The 15,217-nt window shown below is 46.5% G+C and overlaps 1 protein-coding gene across 7 annotated transcripts in view; it reads right to left on the bottom strand.

Annotated features, from left to right (window-relative positions):
- Positions 1-15,217, bottom strand: part of WDR49 (WD repeat domain 49) — a 100,110-nt gene that overhangs the window by 30,495 nt on the left and 54,398 nt on the right. For all 7 annotated transcript variants that reach the window (XM_060274405.1, XM_060274403.1, XM_060274404.1 and 4 more), the window contains 2 exons: positions 5,192-5,322; positions 2,191-2,289 (listed from right to left, as the gene is read on the bottom strand). In XM_060274405.1, coding sequence (XP_060130388.1) covers positions 2,191-2,289; positions 5,192-5,322 — 230 coding nt within the window. The remainder of the gene's footprint in view (positions 1-2,190; positions 2,290-5,191; positions 5,323-15,217) is intronic.

Below are 15,217 nucleotides of genomic sequence, written 5' to 3'. Positions count from 1 at the left end.
ATCCCACAGAATGAGAGACTTAGGGTGCTAGGAGGGTGAAAACAAACGACCATTTACCAAGTGGATAACTTGTTTGCAGCAGCTTTGCAACCACATGGGGAACTGATTGTCTGTAACATCTGTCCATATAATAAGGAGCATTTTGCCACCACTCCTGGCACCAGGGGCAGATACTTGTCAAATTATTCTTGGACTGATAGTGCAGATTATCAGCTCCACGTGCAGCTTGTTATCACAGGGAATCTTAGGGTCTGTATTCTCCACACTGCTTCCCCCATACCCTCGGGATAAAGTGAATGTTCCTTGGGGTGACCATCTAGGTTTGTGGGGAGACATGGCTCCAATATAACCTGCCAGAAACTACAACTAATCCAGAATGCAGCAGCTAGACTGGTGACTGGGAGCGGCCACCGAGACCACATAACACCGGTCTTGAAAGATCTACATTGGCTCCCAGTACGTTTCCGAGCACAATTCAAAGTGTTGGTGCTGACCTTTAAAGCCCTAAATGGCCTTGGTCCAGTATACCTGAAGGAGCGTCTCCACCTCCAGCACCGAGGGCCTTCTGGCAGTTCCCTCATTGCAAGAAGCCAAGTTGCAGGGAACTAGGCAGAGGGCCTTCTCGGTGGTGTCAAAGAGGAAAACAACTACCAGACTTTTAGAAGACATCTGAAGGCAGCCCTGTTCAGGGAGGCTTTTAATGTTTAATAGATTATTGTGTTTTATTTTTCTATTGGAAGCCACCCAGAGTGGCTGGGGAAACCCAGCCAGATGGGCGGGGTATAAATAATAAATTATTATTATTATTATTATTATTATTATTATTATTATTATTATTATTATGCCTTGGTCCACCTCTGTGGAATCAGCTTCCACTGGATGGTCTTGAAAGATGCCTCAGGTCTACAACCGTACATTCAGAACCAGGGCCATGGTGGGCAGTTTCCTGCTTTGTGGAGGAGTTGCAAATGTGGAGCATGTGGGTGGCAGTGTACCCACCAGAACCTGCTACGGTGCCTGCAAAATGTCTCAATAAATATCTCCACGAAAACAAACAGTGCTCAAGAGGCTTGTGGATTTTCTTGTTCAGTGCATTGGATCAGACTCTCTCCTACACTAAACTTGCTCCACATGTCATTGGATGCCAGGATGGGGCACCCTTTCCCCCCATCTGTTCTGGACAGAGGAGAGATGCAAAAAGGTTCCCCCTGTGAATGAAGCTTGGCTGATAAGGTGCCTTCTCCCCATTGATGAGGCTGCTGAGGCAGGGTTGCTGGCCTTGCACCATTTTTGTGATTCTGTCTCTCTTTCTGCTGTTTCATTAGCAGCACTTTTGCATACCTGCCAAGTCTCCCACTGAAAAATGCAGGATCAGCAGCAGCGCAGCACCAGAAGTTGCGTAGAAGCAACTTCCGGGGTGCTCTGCCCATGTGTGTGCACCAGAAATAGGGCAGAGCGGCACCGGAAGTCACTTCTACGCATGCCCAGCAGCCATCTTGGTGCTGGCTGCATGGCGGCGGCCATCTCGGCTGCCGCCATGTGGCCACTACCAAGATGGCCACCACCATGCGGCCACCACCAAGATGGCCGCCGCCATGCAGCTGCAACCAAGATGGCTGCTGGGCATGCGTAGAAGCGACTTCCGGTGCCGCTCTGCCGTATTTCTGGTGCCCACACATGGGCAGAGCAGCACCCAAAATGGAGGCTCCCTGGCAGGTAGGAAATCCGGGGGATTTCCGGGATTTTTCTCCATTCGGGAGAACAGCGGGAAACGGATTAAAATCTGGGGGTTTCCCGCGAAAAATGGGATACTTGGCAGCTAAGCACTTTTGTACTATACCACAGCCCATGGCAGCCATTTTGAGTTATGCTACACCCCATGGCAGCCATTTTGTGACTGGCACCAATACGCCCAATACGCCCACTGGCCTAAAAAGGTTGATAACCCTCTGGTCTAATGTTACATTCTTGGGTGCTCCTTGCTTAGACCAAACTGCAAATAAAGGTTCCTCCTGAAGTTTTGTTTGTCAGTGTCATTTCCCTTCCCTAAATTAAGGAAGGCAGAATCATCACACTCCTCCTAGGTCCTAGTGCTCTCCATTTTTACAGGGACCCCACAGCTTTTTTTCCCCTTGCTCTTTTTTTTTTTGCTCTCATAAAATTTGGGTCATATTATGGTTTCACACTGACCTGAGCTGGATTTCAGTGATCTCCTGGAATTCAAGTGCAGCTTAGAGCAGGCGCTTTCTGTGCTGTTATTCCATACAACAATGTCACCATCAGAACTCCCTGAAATAGACAGTGAAAAGTCAATGCACTTTCAAGGTGGGCTATAATCAAAGATGAAATTTTGTAACGTGAGTTCTTTATTTTAAAGTGGGGAATGTGCTGTGAAAATGCAATGTCTTTTTGTGGCTTCACAGGCCTGTGGGGAATACAAGCCAGAGCTGTTAGAACAACAGCAAGGTCTGATTTCAAATAAAATAAAATAAAATTCTATTGTACAGATGCTAAAATAAGTCATACAGCCTATACCTTCCATCACCCAATCTTATTGTCCCATCTGATTTCTGTTTCCAGCATTCAGCTTTCCTTATCAGGTGAACATTTCAATGCCATTTCCCTTAAACGTTCAATTGTCTCAAGCTTTGGGCGGTATCTAATGAAGTAGACTCACAAAAATTCCAGCTTGCACAATGGAACCACCAGAACAGATTTAGCGGGCCCAGAGGCATGCAGGGAAAGGAGGTTCTGTGGCATGGTCAAAAGTCATTGCATTAGTAGATCTGCTTTGCTGGATACTGCTCTTTGTGCTTAGCTGTTCAAAAGGTACTGAACAGCAACTGACTTTGGATCAAACATCAGGTTCATTTGCAAAGAGAATCTATAATATATAGCAGGTCAGCTGACTCAGCATTTAAGCAAGAGGTCGTGGGCCATACTCCCAGGAGAGGCATTGTCTCACCTTTCAGTTTCAAGACACATCATCAAATACTTGGGATACATCCTGATCCTGCCAGGAGGTTGACAAGAAAGGATAAAGTTTAACCCAAGCATCCCCAAACTGCGGCCCTCCAGATGTTTTGGCCTACAACTCCCATGATCCCTCGCTATGAGGACCAGTAGTTAGGGATGATGGGTATTGTAGTCCAAAACATCTGGAGGGCCAAAGTTTGGGGGTGTCTGGTTTAACCAATGGGTTGTCCATCACTGAGAGCATCTTAGGACCGTTTCTAGCCTGATTCTGCCCAGTGAGAGATTAGGAGCTTTAAATTCTAAAGCTGAGCTGGCCACATTGTGACTTGCTTGGCTCTTATCTGAAGGTGCAGGCAAAACCAAACGAGCATATTAGCATAACTTTTATATTTAAAAACTGTTGATTTCAAGCAACTATTGCATCTAACCCCTCCTACTGCCTTGCCCCCTTAGTTGCTTCAACAATTCAGATCATATATTGATTTTGCATGGTAGGTGCAGGTGACTTTTGAAGTTGGCTTGTTTCCACTAACCATAGTTAAGATTAGGTAAAAGGTAAAGGGGCCCCTGACCATCAGGTCCAGTCGTGTCCGACTCTGGGGTTGTGGCGCTCATCTCGCTCTATAGGCCGAGGGAGCCAGCGTTTGTCCGCAGACAGCTTCCAGGTCATGTGGCCAGCATGACAAAGCTGCTTCTGGTGAACCAGAGCAGCACACAGAAACGCCAATTAAGATAAGTTAAGATTAACCACTGTTTGTTGGGCTCAGGTGGGTTGCGAGTTCAAACCCAGTGAGCTTCCAAACTCCTTCTCACAGCCATGCCACAAGAGAGGGGAAAGAGAGAACCTATGGGCCTGAGGGGGGAGGCTAGGCACGTTGTGGTAACACTAAACGGTGTGTCCCAAAATTGTGGGTTGTTAAGCAGAGAGCAGTGGGGGCTGGTGCTCACTGCGATTGGTAGGGCAGAAGTCCAGGAGTCCAACAGTAGCTGGATTCAGAGCCAATGACAGGTGGGGCCAGCTAATTCGAGTTTTGCCTTCCTCCTCCCGCTGCAGAGTTCTACAAGGTGCAAACTAGGATGCTGCATCCAAGGCTCAACTGGTTGTAAGCCTGGCAAGCAGGGTAGGGCAGTGCTGAATGCACACTGAGGTTGGTGGGGCAGTGCCCCATTTTCCCTCATCAACCAACCATTGGTGGAGAGTTTGATTGCTCACCACCACCATTGACTACGGGCTATAAGAATGTTCAACTAGACCTGATCCAAACTTATTGAATGTCAATAAGCCATGTGACAAGACCTAAGCCAGGAGTCCACAAGGCTTACTGGGCATGGGCTGGATCACTCCTGCAGAGATCCTCTGTGGGCCAGACCGCCACAGTGCGATGCCGGAAATAGCATCTGTGCATGTCCATGGCGGCGGAAATCACTTCTGCGCATGCCCAGGCGTGATTTCCGGCATGCACAGAAGCACTTTCCGGCACCACAGACATGCGTGGACATGATTTTCGGTATCTGGGCATGTGCACAAGCGATTTCCAGAGCCACAAAAGAGAGTCCCCATGCTGCGCCGGTTTAGCGCAGCACGCAGGGACTTGTCGAGTGGGCAGCTCAGTTTGGGGGCAGCTCGTGGGCTGGTTAAATGGCTTCCGTGGGCCGCTTCTGGCCCATGGACCGCAGGTTGGGAACCCCTGACCTAAGCTCATTCCAAGTTAGGAAAGCTCTTCAGCCTGAGCACAAAGGGGTCCCACGCTAAGGTTACCAGACGTCCCCATTTCCCGGGGACAGTCCCTGGATTTACAAATCGGTCCCCAAACAAAATCCATTGAAGTTGAAAAGTGTCCCCGGATTCATTGGAAAAAATCTGGTAACCTTATGACCCATGCCTCTCTCTTGATCCTCTCTGGCAACATCCAGACCCACCTGGGCATCTTCTTTGAATGTCATTCCACTGACTTGGTAGGAGCTTTACCTGCCCAACCCCATGCGGAAGGAGGAGGAGGAGGATCAATCCCATCATGACACACTTGATGTCCCACTTTCTTTGTCTGCCTCTTAAAAGATGTCATTTGTCTGTGTCTTGTAGGTAATTCAGCTCTGCCAAGAGCTGAGTAGCTAAGCCAGGCTGGACAGCATCAGCTCTAGCCATGCGTATAGATGACAGCGGACCCAACTGCTAATCGCAGGGTGATCTATTGGGCAATAAACGTTCCACTACCTGTAACTAGAGTCTGCGGGGGTAGAAACGCTGCACATAAGATGTCGTCCTGGTGCCGAGCTCCTCCTTTCCATTCCGAAGGCTGAACCAGAAACTGAGTCAAGCTGCTCAGGCGGAAGACAGTAATTGTCCTAACGAGAAAGACAAGAACAAACAAAGCAGCCTGAGTGAACTCCAAAGTGACAATTCACTTTCCAAGCCGAGGCTCTATGCTTATCCCTCAGGTTCAGGTGCCTGCAGCAGCAGAAGATGGATTCCAGAGGAGCGGAAATGTTTTATTTATTCCAAAGGTAAAAGTGCTAGTCCTCAAGCGTATATAGAGAAAAGTTTGGGATAGGGTAGTGTCGAAGAAACCAAGCCTGAATCCGAACAGGGTTTTCCATCGATCAGCAGATGTGAGATGGAGGCACAGCCTGTGCATATACAGGTCCACATAGTTAACATATATCCAGAACTGCAGACTAATTTATTCCCCAGGGCTGGCATGAGCTTTGCAATTTGCATGGCAAAGGAACCTATAAAGGGAACACATTTTTTTGCTTTAGCACCCAAGAATCATAACTAATTGTAGGGGCAGGAAGCTGTCATCTAGAGCAGGGATGGGGAACCTTTGGGTTTGCAACAGCTGTTGGAATCCAACTCCCATTAGGCCCATGATCAATGGCCAGGGGTGATGGGTGCTCAAGAGCCTCCTTTACTGCATTTCACCTTCTCTCATCCCTGTTGTCAAATCTGCACACACTTGCATGGCCGGGGGTAGGGGTGGGGAACCATATTGAAGCAAATGCCATGCCCAGTAGAGTAAAATTCTCTCACTTGTGAAAACAATTTTAACTGAGCAAATCTGCATATCACGCATAATGTGTTCTGCCTCTACTAGCCACTTGGGAGGCTCAGTGCATTATGAAAAGCCCCCAGCCCTGAACATTCATCCCCTACTCTTGTTTCTGAGATATTAACAGACAGGCAATAATCTACATGCACACTCTGGCGCATACCTGCCAAGTGCCCCCGGGGGAAATGGGACATTTTTTCACATGTGACCATAGCGGCTATTTTGGGTGCCACAATCTCACACACTCTTGCGCTGTGCTCCCCCCCCAAAAAAAACACTTTGGGGAGGGCAAGAGCAAGGTGTGGGTCATGTGACTCACCCAGGAGTGCATCCCAGAAGACGTGTGTCCCAGTTTGGGGTCTCCAAAAGTTGGGCAATATGCTGGTGGAAGAGACATCCCCATAGCACGCCACTCTTTGAGACCTTGACACAGGGGAGGTGTGTCTCATTTCACCACTAGAACATGCTACATCCCTCCCACTGCTGTCCGTCCCCCATTGCCATACCACTGGTGACACCATGCCTTTCTGACCTGTGTTGTGTGGCAGTGCCTGCAAAGCACAAGATCTCACAAGATCGTCCTGAAATCTCGTACGATCTGTGAGTTCTCACCAGAAACTGGTGCCACTGCCTGCATGGGCATTGCCTCTTGGGATTCCAGCACTCAGGGCAGGTGCCTCACCTTGCCTTATCCATGGGTCAGGCCGGCTTTGACAATGCATTCCTCATAGAACCCATCTGCCTCTCCTATAGAGCAGGGATAGAGAACCTCATGCCAGTCTGGGGCTTCCCAAGCTATGCTCCTTTCCGGCCCTACTTTGCACCCTCCTTGAGATTTTTGGGTTGGCTGCAATGCACCCTTGAATTCTGACAATGGATGGGGGACATATGTATGTGAGTGTGTAGAAACCAGCCTACGGTACAAAGGCACAAAGGGTAAAATTTGCATCCATTGGCCCGCCCACTTTTGTCTCTGGTCCCACAAGGGAATTTGGCCCTCAAGCTGGAGAAGTTTCACCTGCTGGGCTACAGAGCCATCCTGCAGACCCACATATCTCCCAGAGTGCCATAGGCAGGCTACTCACACTCCCTGAGTACGAATTTAGTGCACCATAGTGTTTAAATTGCTGGATCAGGACCAGTGAGTCCAGAGTACAAATCTTCACTTGGTCATCAAGCTAATAAGGTGACTTGGGGCCACTGCTTAGCCAAACAAACCTCACCAGGTTGTTGCCTGGACAAATGGGGAGGCCCAGGAACCCTGCCCTCGGAGGAGGTAAATGAGGCGATAAGCAGTGGGTTGTGCTGTTGACTTTTTCAAAGGAAACTTGACATCTTGAGTGTCTAAAGGCCACTCCAAATACCAGCGTCTGTTTTTCTCTGCAGTGTCATCACGACACAGCAGAGCGCATCTAATTTAGGATATCCACCCCCCTCCAACCTCCTGGACTCTGTGCCTCTCACCCTCCATTCTCATCTCTCCTTATTCAAATCAAGCAATTTGTGTGGAATCCCCAAACTTTGGAAAGGGAGCCAGTCATCAAAAAAGGGAGGGGGTGACTAACCCTCAAGCAAGGGAAAATATAGCACGTTGATACATATCTTCGCAACATGAAATGGAATATTTTAATCATTTGTTTCTATTTCTCCCCCTTTCTGTATCAGGCATTGTTATAGAAACTGCAGTGTAAGTGTCATTCTGGGATTTTCTCATCCTTCGCCTATTATGGTTCAATCATACTTCCTCGCTGCCAAAACATAATGGCAAAGCTGTCTCCAGTGCAATGTGCATTGTTTCCGACCGTACTAATAGACAAGGGGAATAATTATTGCGCCAGTCTTCTTGCGGCAGCTTTATGACGAGCCGCAGTGTAGATTTCTCCCCCACCTTTTTTTCCTAATTAAAATCTGCATTGGAGGGGGATGGGCAGAATAAAAGAGAGAGAAGAAGAAATGTGGAGTTCTTAAGAAGCCCAAGAAGTACACAGGTTGTTGTTGTTGTTGTTGTTGTTGTTGTTGTTGTTTAACTACCACCAACACAACACAGAGGACAATAATAGGGATGGGCGAATCTGTCAAATTTGGTTTCTCTCCGTTTCCCATTTTCCCAATCAAAAATTAAATTCTCCATATTTCCACATCAATTTGCTTTTAAAAAACATAGTCTCGTGAAAAGTCTTCTGTCTTTTAGTGTGAATGTACAGTATCCTAATATATTTACTTTTTTTATTTATCTACTGCATTTCTCTCTCACCTTTTCCTCCAAGGAGCTCAGTGAGAAAGGAGTTCCTTTTTCTCCAAGTTGCTCATACCCTGTGAACTTCATGGCTGACTGGGAATTTGAACGCTGGTCTCCCAAGTGCTAGCCCAATACAGTCAAACCTCGGTTCTCGAACGGCTCCGTTTTCGAACGTTTTGGCTCCCGAATGCCAATAACCCAGAAGTAACAGCTCTGGTTTTCAAACGATTTTCGGAAGGCGAACGTGCTATGCAGCTTCCGTTTTGAGTTTCCCTATTGTATTGAGGCGTCCGCTTTCAGTTTTCCATTGTCCAACATTTCGGAACAACCGACAACAACATTCCACAACCAAGGTTTGACCGTACTCCAACCACTGTACAACACAGCCTATGTTTGTGGGGATTAGGATGCTGGTGTAGAGATTAGAAGTGGTTTGAGGGTGTGTTGTTGTTGTTTTTTCAATAAAGTGGTATAAGAATTTTATGGAACAAGTAAATAAAATAAAAATTTGTCTCCCACTGTAGTCTCAAGTCTGATCAGAGCCCCCGTGGTTGCTAACTGAAGCACAGGGCAAAAAGTTTCCCCAAACCCCATACACACCAGGCTCCCAATCTGGATTTCGCCCTCAAAATCAAAAATTTCTTTGTAAAGCCTTTCTTCATTTGGCAGTATTTCTTCCCAACTTTCTATTCCTGGAAAGATGGAAAACTTGTGAAAATATTGAAGAGGTGGAGGGAGCCTCTTATGACAACGCTTTCTATTTCAGGATAAGTAGTGTTTAAAAAATCATCCTGTTGCAAAAAAACCCCTAGATCCAGGTGTCAAAAATGAATAATTTGAGACCGACAGGTGCTGAGATTTAAACTTGCCACCCTGACACCTTCAAATCGAACCCCAAAACTTGGGACCGAGCAACACTATTTAATTCACACCAGAATGCAGAGACAGTGGGAGCAATTCCCCCTTCCCACACATTCAGTGGTCCATTTCCCCATCACCAGCAGCCTTGCGTATTCCTGTGTCTTTTTTTATTTCCAAAAATACATATTTAAATGTGCTTGACTTCAAAGTCAAAAGAGGGTATGGGAATATATTTTTAGATCAATGTTACAGGGAGCTCTGCTTCCAAACTGCATGTAGCCAGTCTGAAGTGGTTCTGCTTTTCAAGTCTTCGCAAACAGAGAACACCTTTGCCCTGAGGTAATCCCTTATGAATTATTCCTTCAGGGAGAAAAGGGGAGACAGACCTCGTAGAAGCCCGATTGGCACAATACTCTGGGGGGCAAATCCAATATAGCCACCGAGAACTGGAAAATGTTCTGCGAAAGTGCAAAATATAAAAGGTTTTGAATCTATTTCCCCACCTCACCCCGAGTGATTCCACAACTTTCCACAGGAGACCCAATTGCCACAGTTTACTGGTTCTTACACACCATAAAATGTGGTTACATTATACCTATGTCCAGGAACATAAGCCCTGGCATCCCATGGTCTCTGGGAGAGTGCCCCAGGCACCCAGGCCCAGAGCTGATCTCTCTTTCCAAGAGTGCAGAGAGAAGTAGATCCCCTCCTTACTGCTGTGGAAACCTCTGTAGCCCTAGCTTGATGGCATGCCAAGTTGGACCTTTCCAGCCCTCTAATATACATCAAAGCAGAGGAGGAGGAGGAGGAGGAGGAGGAGGAGGAGGAGGAGGAGGAGGAGGAGGAGGAGGAGGAGGAAGAGGGGAGGAGTTTGGATTTGATATCCCGCTTTATCACTACCTGAAGGAGTTTCAAAGCAGCTAACATTCTCCTTTCCCTTCCTCCCCCACAACAAGAACTCTGTGAGGTGAGTGAGGCTGAGAGAATTCAGAGAAGTGTGACTAGCCCAAGGTCACCCAGCAGCTGCATGTGGGGGAGCGGAGACGCGCCTACCGCTCTTAACCACTACACCACACTGGCTCTCATAGATAAGTCTATGCCAGCTCTGGAGCTATTGTAGGGAACATCCTTCCCATTGTTTCCATTGTCAAGCATCATGTTCTCACAGTGGCCAACCAAACAGCCTTATCTTCCATGAATTTGTCTAATTCTCTTCTAAAACCATCCGGTTGGTGGGCAACTTCAAAATGCTGGTAAAGCCTTATACAACTTGGGATCCAGGATACCTAAAAAAGCTTATACAGGTTCCCCCCCACCCCAATTTACATGTGTTCAAGTCATGTATGTCCACGCGTGGTGCCAGAAACCCTGAAGAGCCTCGACAAAAGCCCTGCTTCACCACTGGCTTGCGAGGAGACTCTCCCTGGAGCCCTTGAGTGGATGCTCAAAGAGGGTACCCTCTGCAGGAGACAGTATCCTGCAGGGTGAGGTAAAGGTAAAGGACCCCTGGATGGTTAAGTACAGTCAAAGCTGACTATGGGGTTGCGGCACTCATCTCGCTTTCCGGCCGAGGGAGCCGACGTTTGTCCACACAGACAGCTTTCCAGGTCATGTGGCCAGCATGACTAAACCGCTTCTGAAGCAACAGGACACCATGGTAGTACCAGAGTGCACAGAAATGCCGTTTACCTTCCCACCACAGTGGCACCTTTTTATCTACTTGCACTGATGTGCTTTTGAACTGCTAGGTTGGCAGGAGCTAGGACAGAGCAATGGGAGCTCACTCCATCAGAGACATAGAAAGAGGGTGCGGTGGGTGCAGTCCGCCCCGGGTGTCATGACTGAGGCGGGTGACAAAATGGCTTGCAAGTGGGCAGCACACCTCGCGCCCAGCGGCAGCAGAGAGCAGCCCTCCTCAGCCATGGTGAGGCACACCCAGCCGCAGCAGCTCCGTTGCCAGATCATGTCTGACCTGGTTGCGGAGAGCAGGAGGAGAGTGAGCAGCAGCTTCCCCGCCCCTCTCCTACCCTGAACTGTGGCGCATGGGAGGGCACCCTCCACGCCTCTCCCCCCTTGAGAGCATGCCCATCCTGGGCAGTGTGGGCATTGTGCTCCAATGCTGCACTCCATTGCAGGGATTCGAACCACTGACCTTCCAATCAGCTAGCCCAAGAGGCTCAGTGGTTTAGACCATGGCACCACTCACGCCCCTTAAAGAGGATACCTTCTGCAGGAGAGGGTATCCTGCAGATACTGCCTAATTAGAAAGTATCCTGTATGGTGTCAGAATCAGGATTTTAGTGCAGCGGCCCCTACTTGTTGAAATTTCCACATTATGCTTATCCTACATCCCTGTTGTATTTCTGTGTTCCTTGTTTCAACCAAAGTTGAAGTTCTCAATCCCCATCCTAGTGCAAGGGAAGAGAGAGACATAGGAGTTGAGGGGGACTGATTTTTCTCTAAGAGACAGCACAGAGCTAATTTGCTATGTCTGAATGCAATAGAATATGGATAAGGCATTCACACTCTCCTGCCTTGGTTACCTCAGTCAGATTCAGGATGTATTCCCCCCTGGAACTAAGGGCTTGCAAAAAAAGAAGAGTACCTTGAAATAAGGATTTTTTTGGTCACTCTGCTGAGAGAGTAGAGATCAGCAAGCAGAGGCTGAATCCCCCTTAATCCTGCCTAATCTATAGTTTATAAAACCACAACACTTATCCTGACTAAAGCAGGCTTTGTAGAGCATCCAGCGCTGCCCCCATTTTCCATTCTGCTTTAAGCATATTTACATTGATTTTTTATTTCCCGTGCCAATAGAATTTGCTCAGAAGAAATGAGGAGAAACCAGTGTCCACAGCTGAGCAGTATCAGACAGGACAGGCTCGAGGGAAGAAAACCCAGATTTTGATATCATCACGCACTCACGCTATGCTACAGGAGATTTTAAAGACTGCAAACCTCCAGGCACCTTGTTTACTTATTATGCATTTTTAATAGCATAACCGTAAGTGCCTCGCACTTCCTGCCCATCTGCGTTTCACAGCTCATTTGCCCGCTTTCTTTCTCCCCTCTCATCCCTTAAAAGATGTTCAAGTTCATGATGGACGGACAACTTGTGCATCTTCCAATTAGGCGGAAGATGTTGGATGGGACATTCAGGAAAACAGAAAGTGCACACAAACGTGTCATGTCTAGAACCAGATAGAGACTAATGAGCAATGGCAGCAGTAACTCTACACATCACCCACCAGTCTCTTCCCTATAAAAAGACTGCTTCCCACTTGTTTGTGCACTTCCTTCGGGTTTAATATTCATGAACTGATGATTTAGATTATGTAGTGTCTTTATTTTTAGCACTTACCAGGATGTGTTCTTTGCATCCTCATTATCTTTCCTTCTTACTTTTGCTGTTTGGCGTCTTTGCACCTCTGTTCCTCTATACTTGTGGTCAGCAACTAGAAGCCCCCAGATTGACTCCATAGCCTTGAGATACACTGCTCGAGTCTCCAATTGCAAACCCACCCATGAGAGATCTGTTCCGTGCTTTTTTTTTTCTTAAAAATGTTTTAGGGGAACTCTCATTTAGGGGAACTCTCGTTTTGACTCAAGCAACAGCAACAATGAACGTGAATCACATTTGCTGGATTGATTTTTGCTCTGGAAATGGGTGACTAAAGGGGCAATTTCCACTCCTGTTTCTGCCAGGAATTCTCTGACATCCCTATTTGCTGCACTAGCCGCCTTCTCAGTCCGCTTCCTATATTGGATGAAGCAGAATTTTGCCTAACAAACGCTCATGGCTACAAGATACCAGCTACCAGGGCCGGCCCAAGACATTTTGCTTCCTAAGGTGACAAGATGGTGCCTCCCCCAATACACATAACAGATGCTGACCAGAAAAGTGATTACATTTTTCTTTCATATTGTCATGTCCTACACCACACCTGAGGGCAAGAGATTGGCTTAGGATGTGCCGGGCAGATCATGTGGCGCACACAGCACTGCCTTTATTGTTGCTGCTCCTCTGCCCCCCTGGCATCTGCCGCCTGAGGTGGCTGCCACACTCTTCCCAATGATAGGGTCGGCCCGCCACTTACACAGTTTCAAAGTACATTTAAATCTTTGAACAGTGTTTTACTTTGTCCCTGTTCTGAGTCCCAATGTCATGTTCAACAAGTGGCAACTGCCGTGTGATCGTTTGGTGGTGTGGAGTAAGAGGCTAATTGCTATGAAGAGAGCTGCTTTATCAGATGAATGCAGTACCCTTCAGCGGAGAAAAGCGCTGGAAGGATGGTCTTCAATTTATGCACAGGAGATAGAAGACACTTGATAGTCATCACCTATCAGTGCGGCATCTGTTCGGTAACTGGCCAACGCAATAACTGATGAGAGCCATTCCATGCATCCACTTTATCAAACGATAAGCACATTCAATTATCATGTGACTAAGGTAAGGTATAGACCTCAGTGATAACCTTTCTCTTTGGGTAACTAGCAGCTACACAGACCTTGTAAAACAGATGGAGGCAACCTTGGTTTTTTAAGCTCTGTTGTCTCATAATGTTGGTTCTGTAAATAGCATTGACTTGGACACAAAGAACCTCTTCCACAAATGGAATACTTTGTTAACATGTGGTATGTGTGTGGGACAGAGGAATAGAGAGACTCTGGTTTCCACACTCTACTTTCTGCAGTTTCTTCTCCACAATATCCCATTAGGGAGGGGAGGGGAATTTGGTTCAGTTTGCATATTCAAACTTCCCCAAACAAGAAATGAACTGAAATGCAGTCATCCTGAGAAATTTGCACTTCTCCAAATTTTGAAGTGCAGATTCCCAGAGAAGCAATGTCCAGAAAAAAATGTGCACAGTGGGGGGAAGTATGTATAAAAAGGCATATATTAATGAAAATAACATACAAAAATGTATTTTATTAGGCATAAATGTATGTATGAAAATAAATGAGCTCACAGATGCTGACAGATTTTCATGAGGACTTATTCAATTTAAAGAACTGTGAACTGATGAAGAAACATGGAGGAATGACCCTAAGACTGGAAAAATGAAAAAATAAGAGAAATCAAAATTGACAGGTTCGTTCATAGCTACAGCTCAAAACTTGCTGAAGGGTGCCTAGCCATCAGAACTGGCTTTTTAGTGGGGGACAAAAGATGCTGCAGTGGGAAAGACATGATGGAAAAGGTGAATTTTGGTCTCTGGGTCCAAAGCTAGGGATGTAAGAAGGCATCATTTCCTGTTCAACACTGTGTTAATTGCATGCAGCACTGTTTCTGTTCTACTGCAGTTCAACTTCTGCCAAACACTATGTTATTTATCTCTCTGTTCACTGTGGCGAAATTACATAACGTACATAATTTATTATGTACGTTCTATCACCACCATCTTATTCCACCTCATTAATTTCCTTGTAAAGGAAGCAGAACACAAATTGGAGAGAGGCAATCAATTACATATTGTTCTGGAACTAAAGGCAGCAACAGCAAATACTAATATCTTTTGTACTGATTTCCATTTTGGACACGGAACAGATAAAAAATTTTTTTTAGCAATTTCCATTCCTGCTTCTGCTTATGTCAGAATTCTCTGACACCCTTCATCTAAGCTATTTTCCACTATAGCAAGTAAGAATTTGCATGTGTGTGTGTGGAGAGAGAGAGACTGGGGGAAGGGAGGGAGATTCTGGACCTGTAGAAAAATAATTTCAAAGGAAAAGAAATATGCACAAAAAGCTATTCATCTCACCCTAATTTCTAGACCCGCCACATAATTTTATAGTGAACAACAGCAGTGAGCCTCTGCCTCTGTAGAGGAAGCAGCCTTTGAGTGTTGTCTAAGTTTTCAAATTTATGGACAGAAGGGTTTCTAATTAAGTCCTGCCATTATTTTTTTGCAGAACATCTTGGTGGAGGAAATATATAGCTCATCCCCTCCCTGCCAAGATCTTTAAACAATTTTAATAGCTTTCTCTACCTCCAGCAGAAAACAAAAAAACTTTTTTAAAGTAAAGAACTTACCAAATAAAGCAGTGCTAGAATATTACACTCGAGAGTAATCCCACAAGGGCTCAACTT

Source organism: Zootoca vivipara, chromosome 5 (genome assembly GCF_963506605.1).
Source record: "Zootoca vivipara chromosome 5, rZooViv1.1, whole genome shotgun sequence".
NCBI classification, from domain to species: Eukaryota; Metazoa; Chordata; class Lepidosauria; order Squamata; family Lacertidae; genus Zootoca; species Zootoca vivipara.
This window is presented reverse-complemented; position numbering and strand designations above follow the sequence as displayed.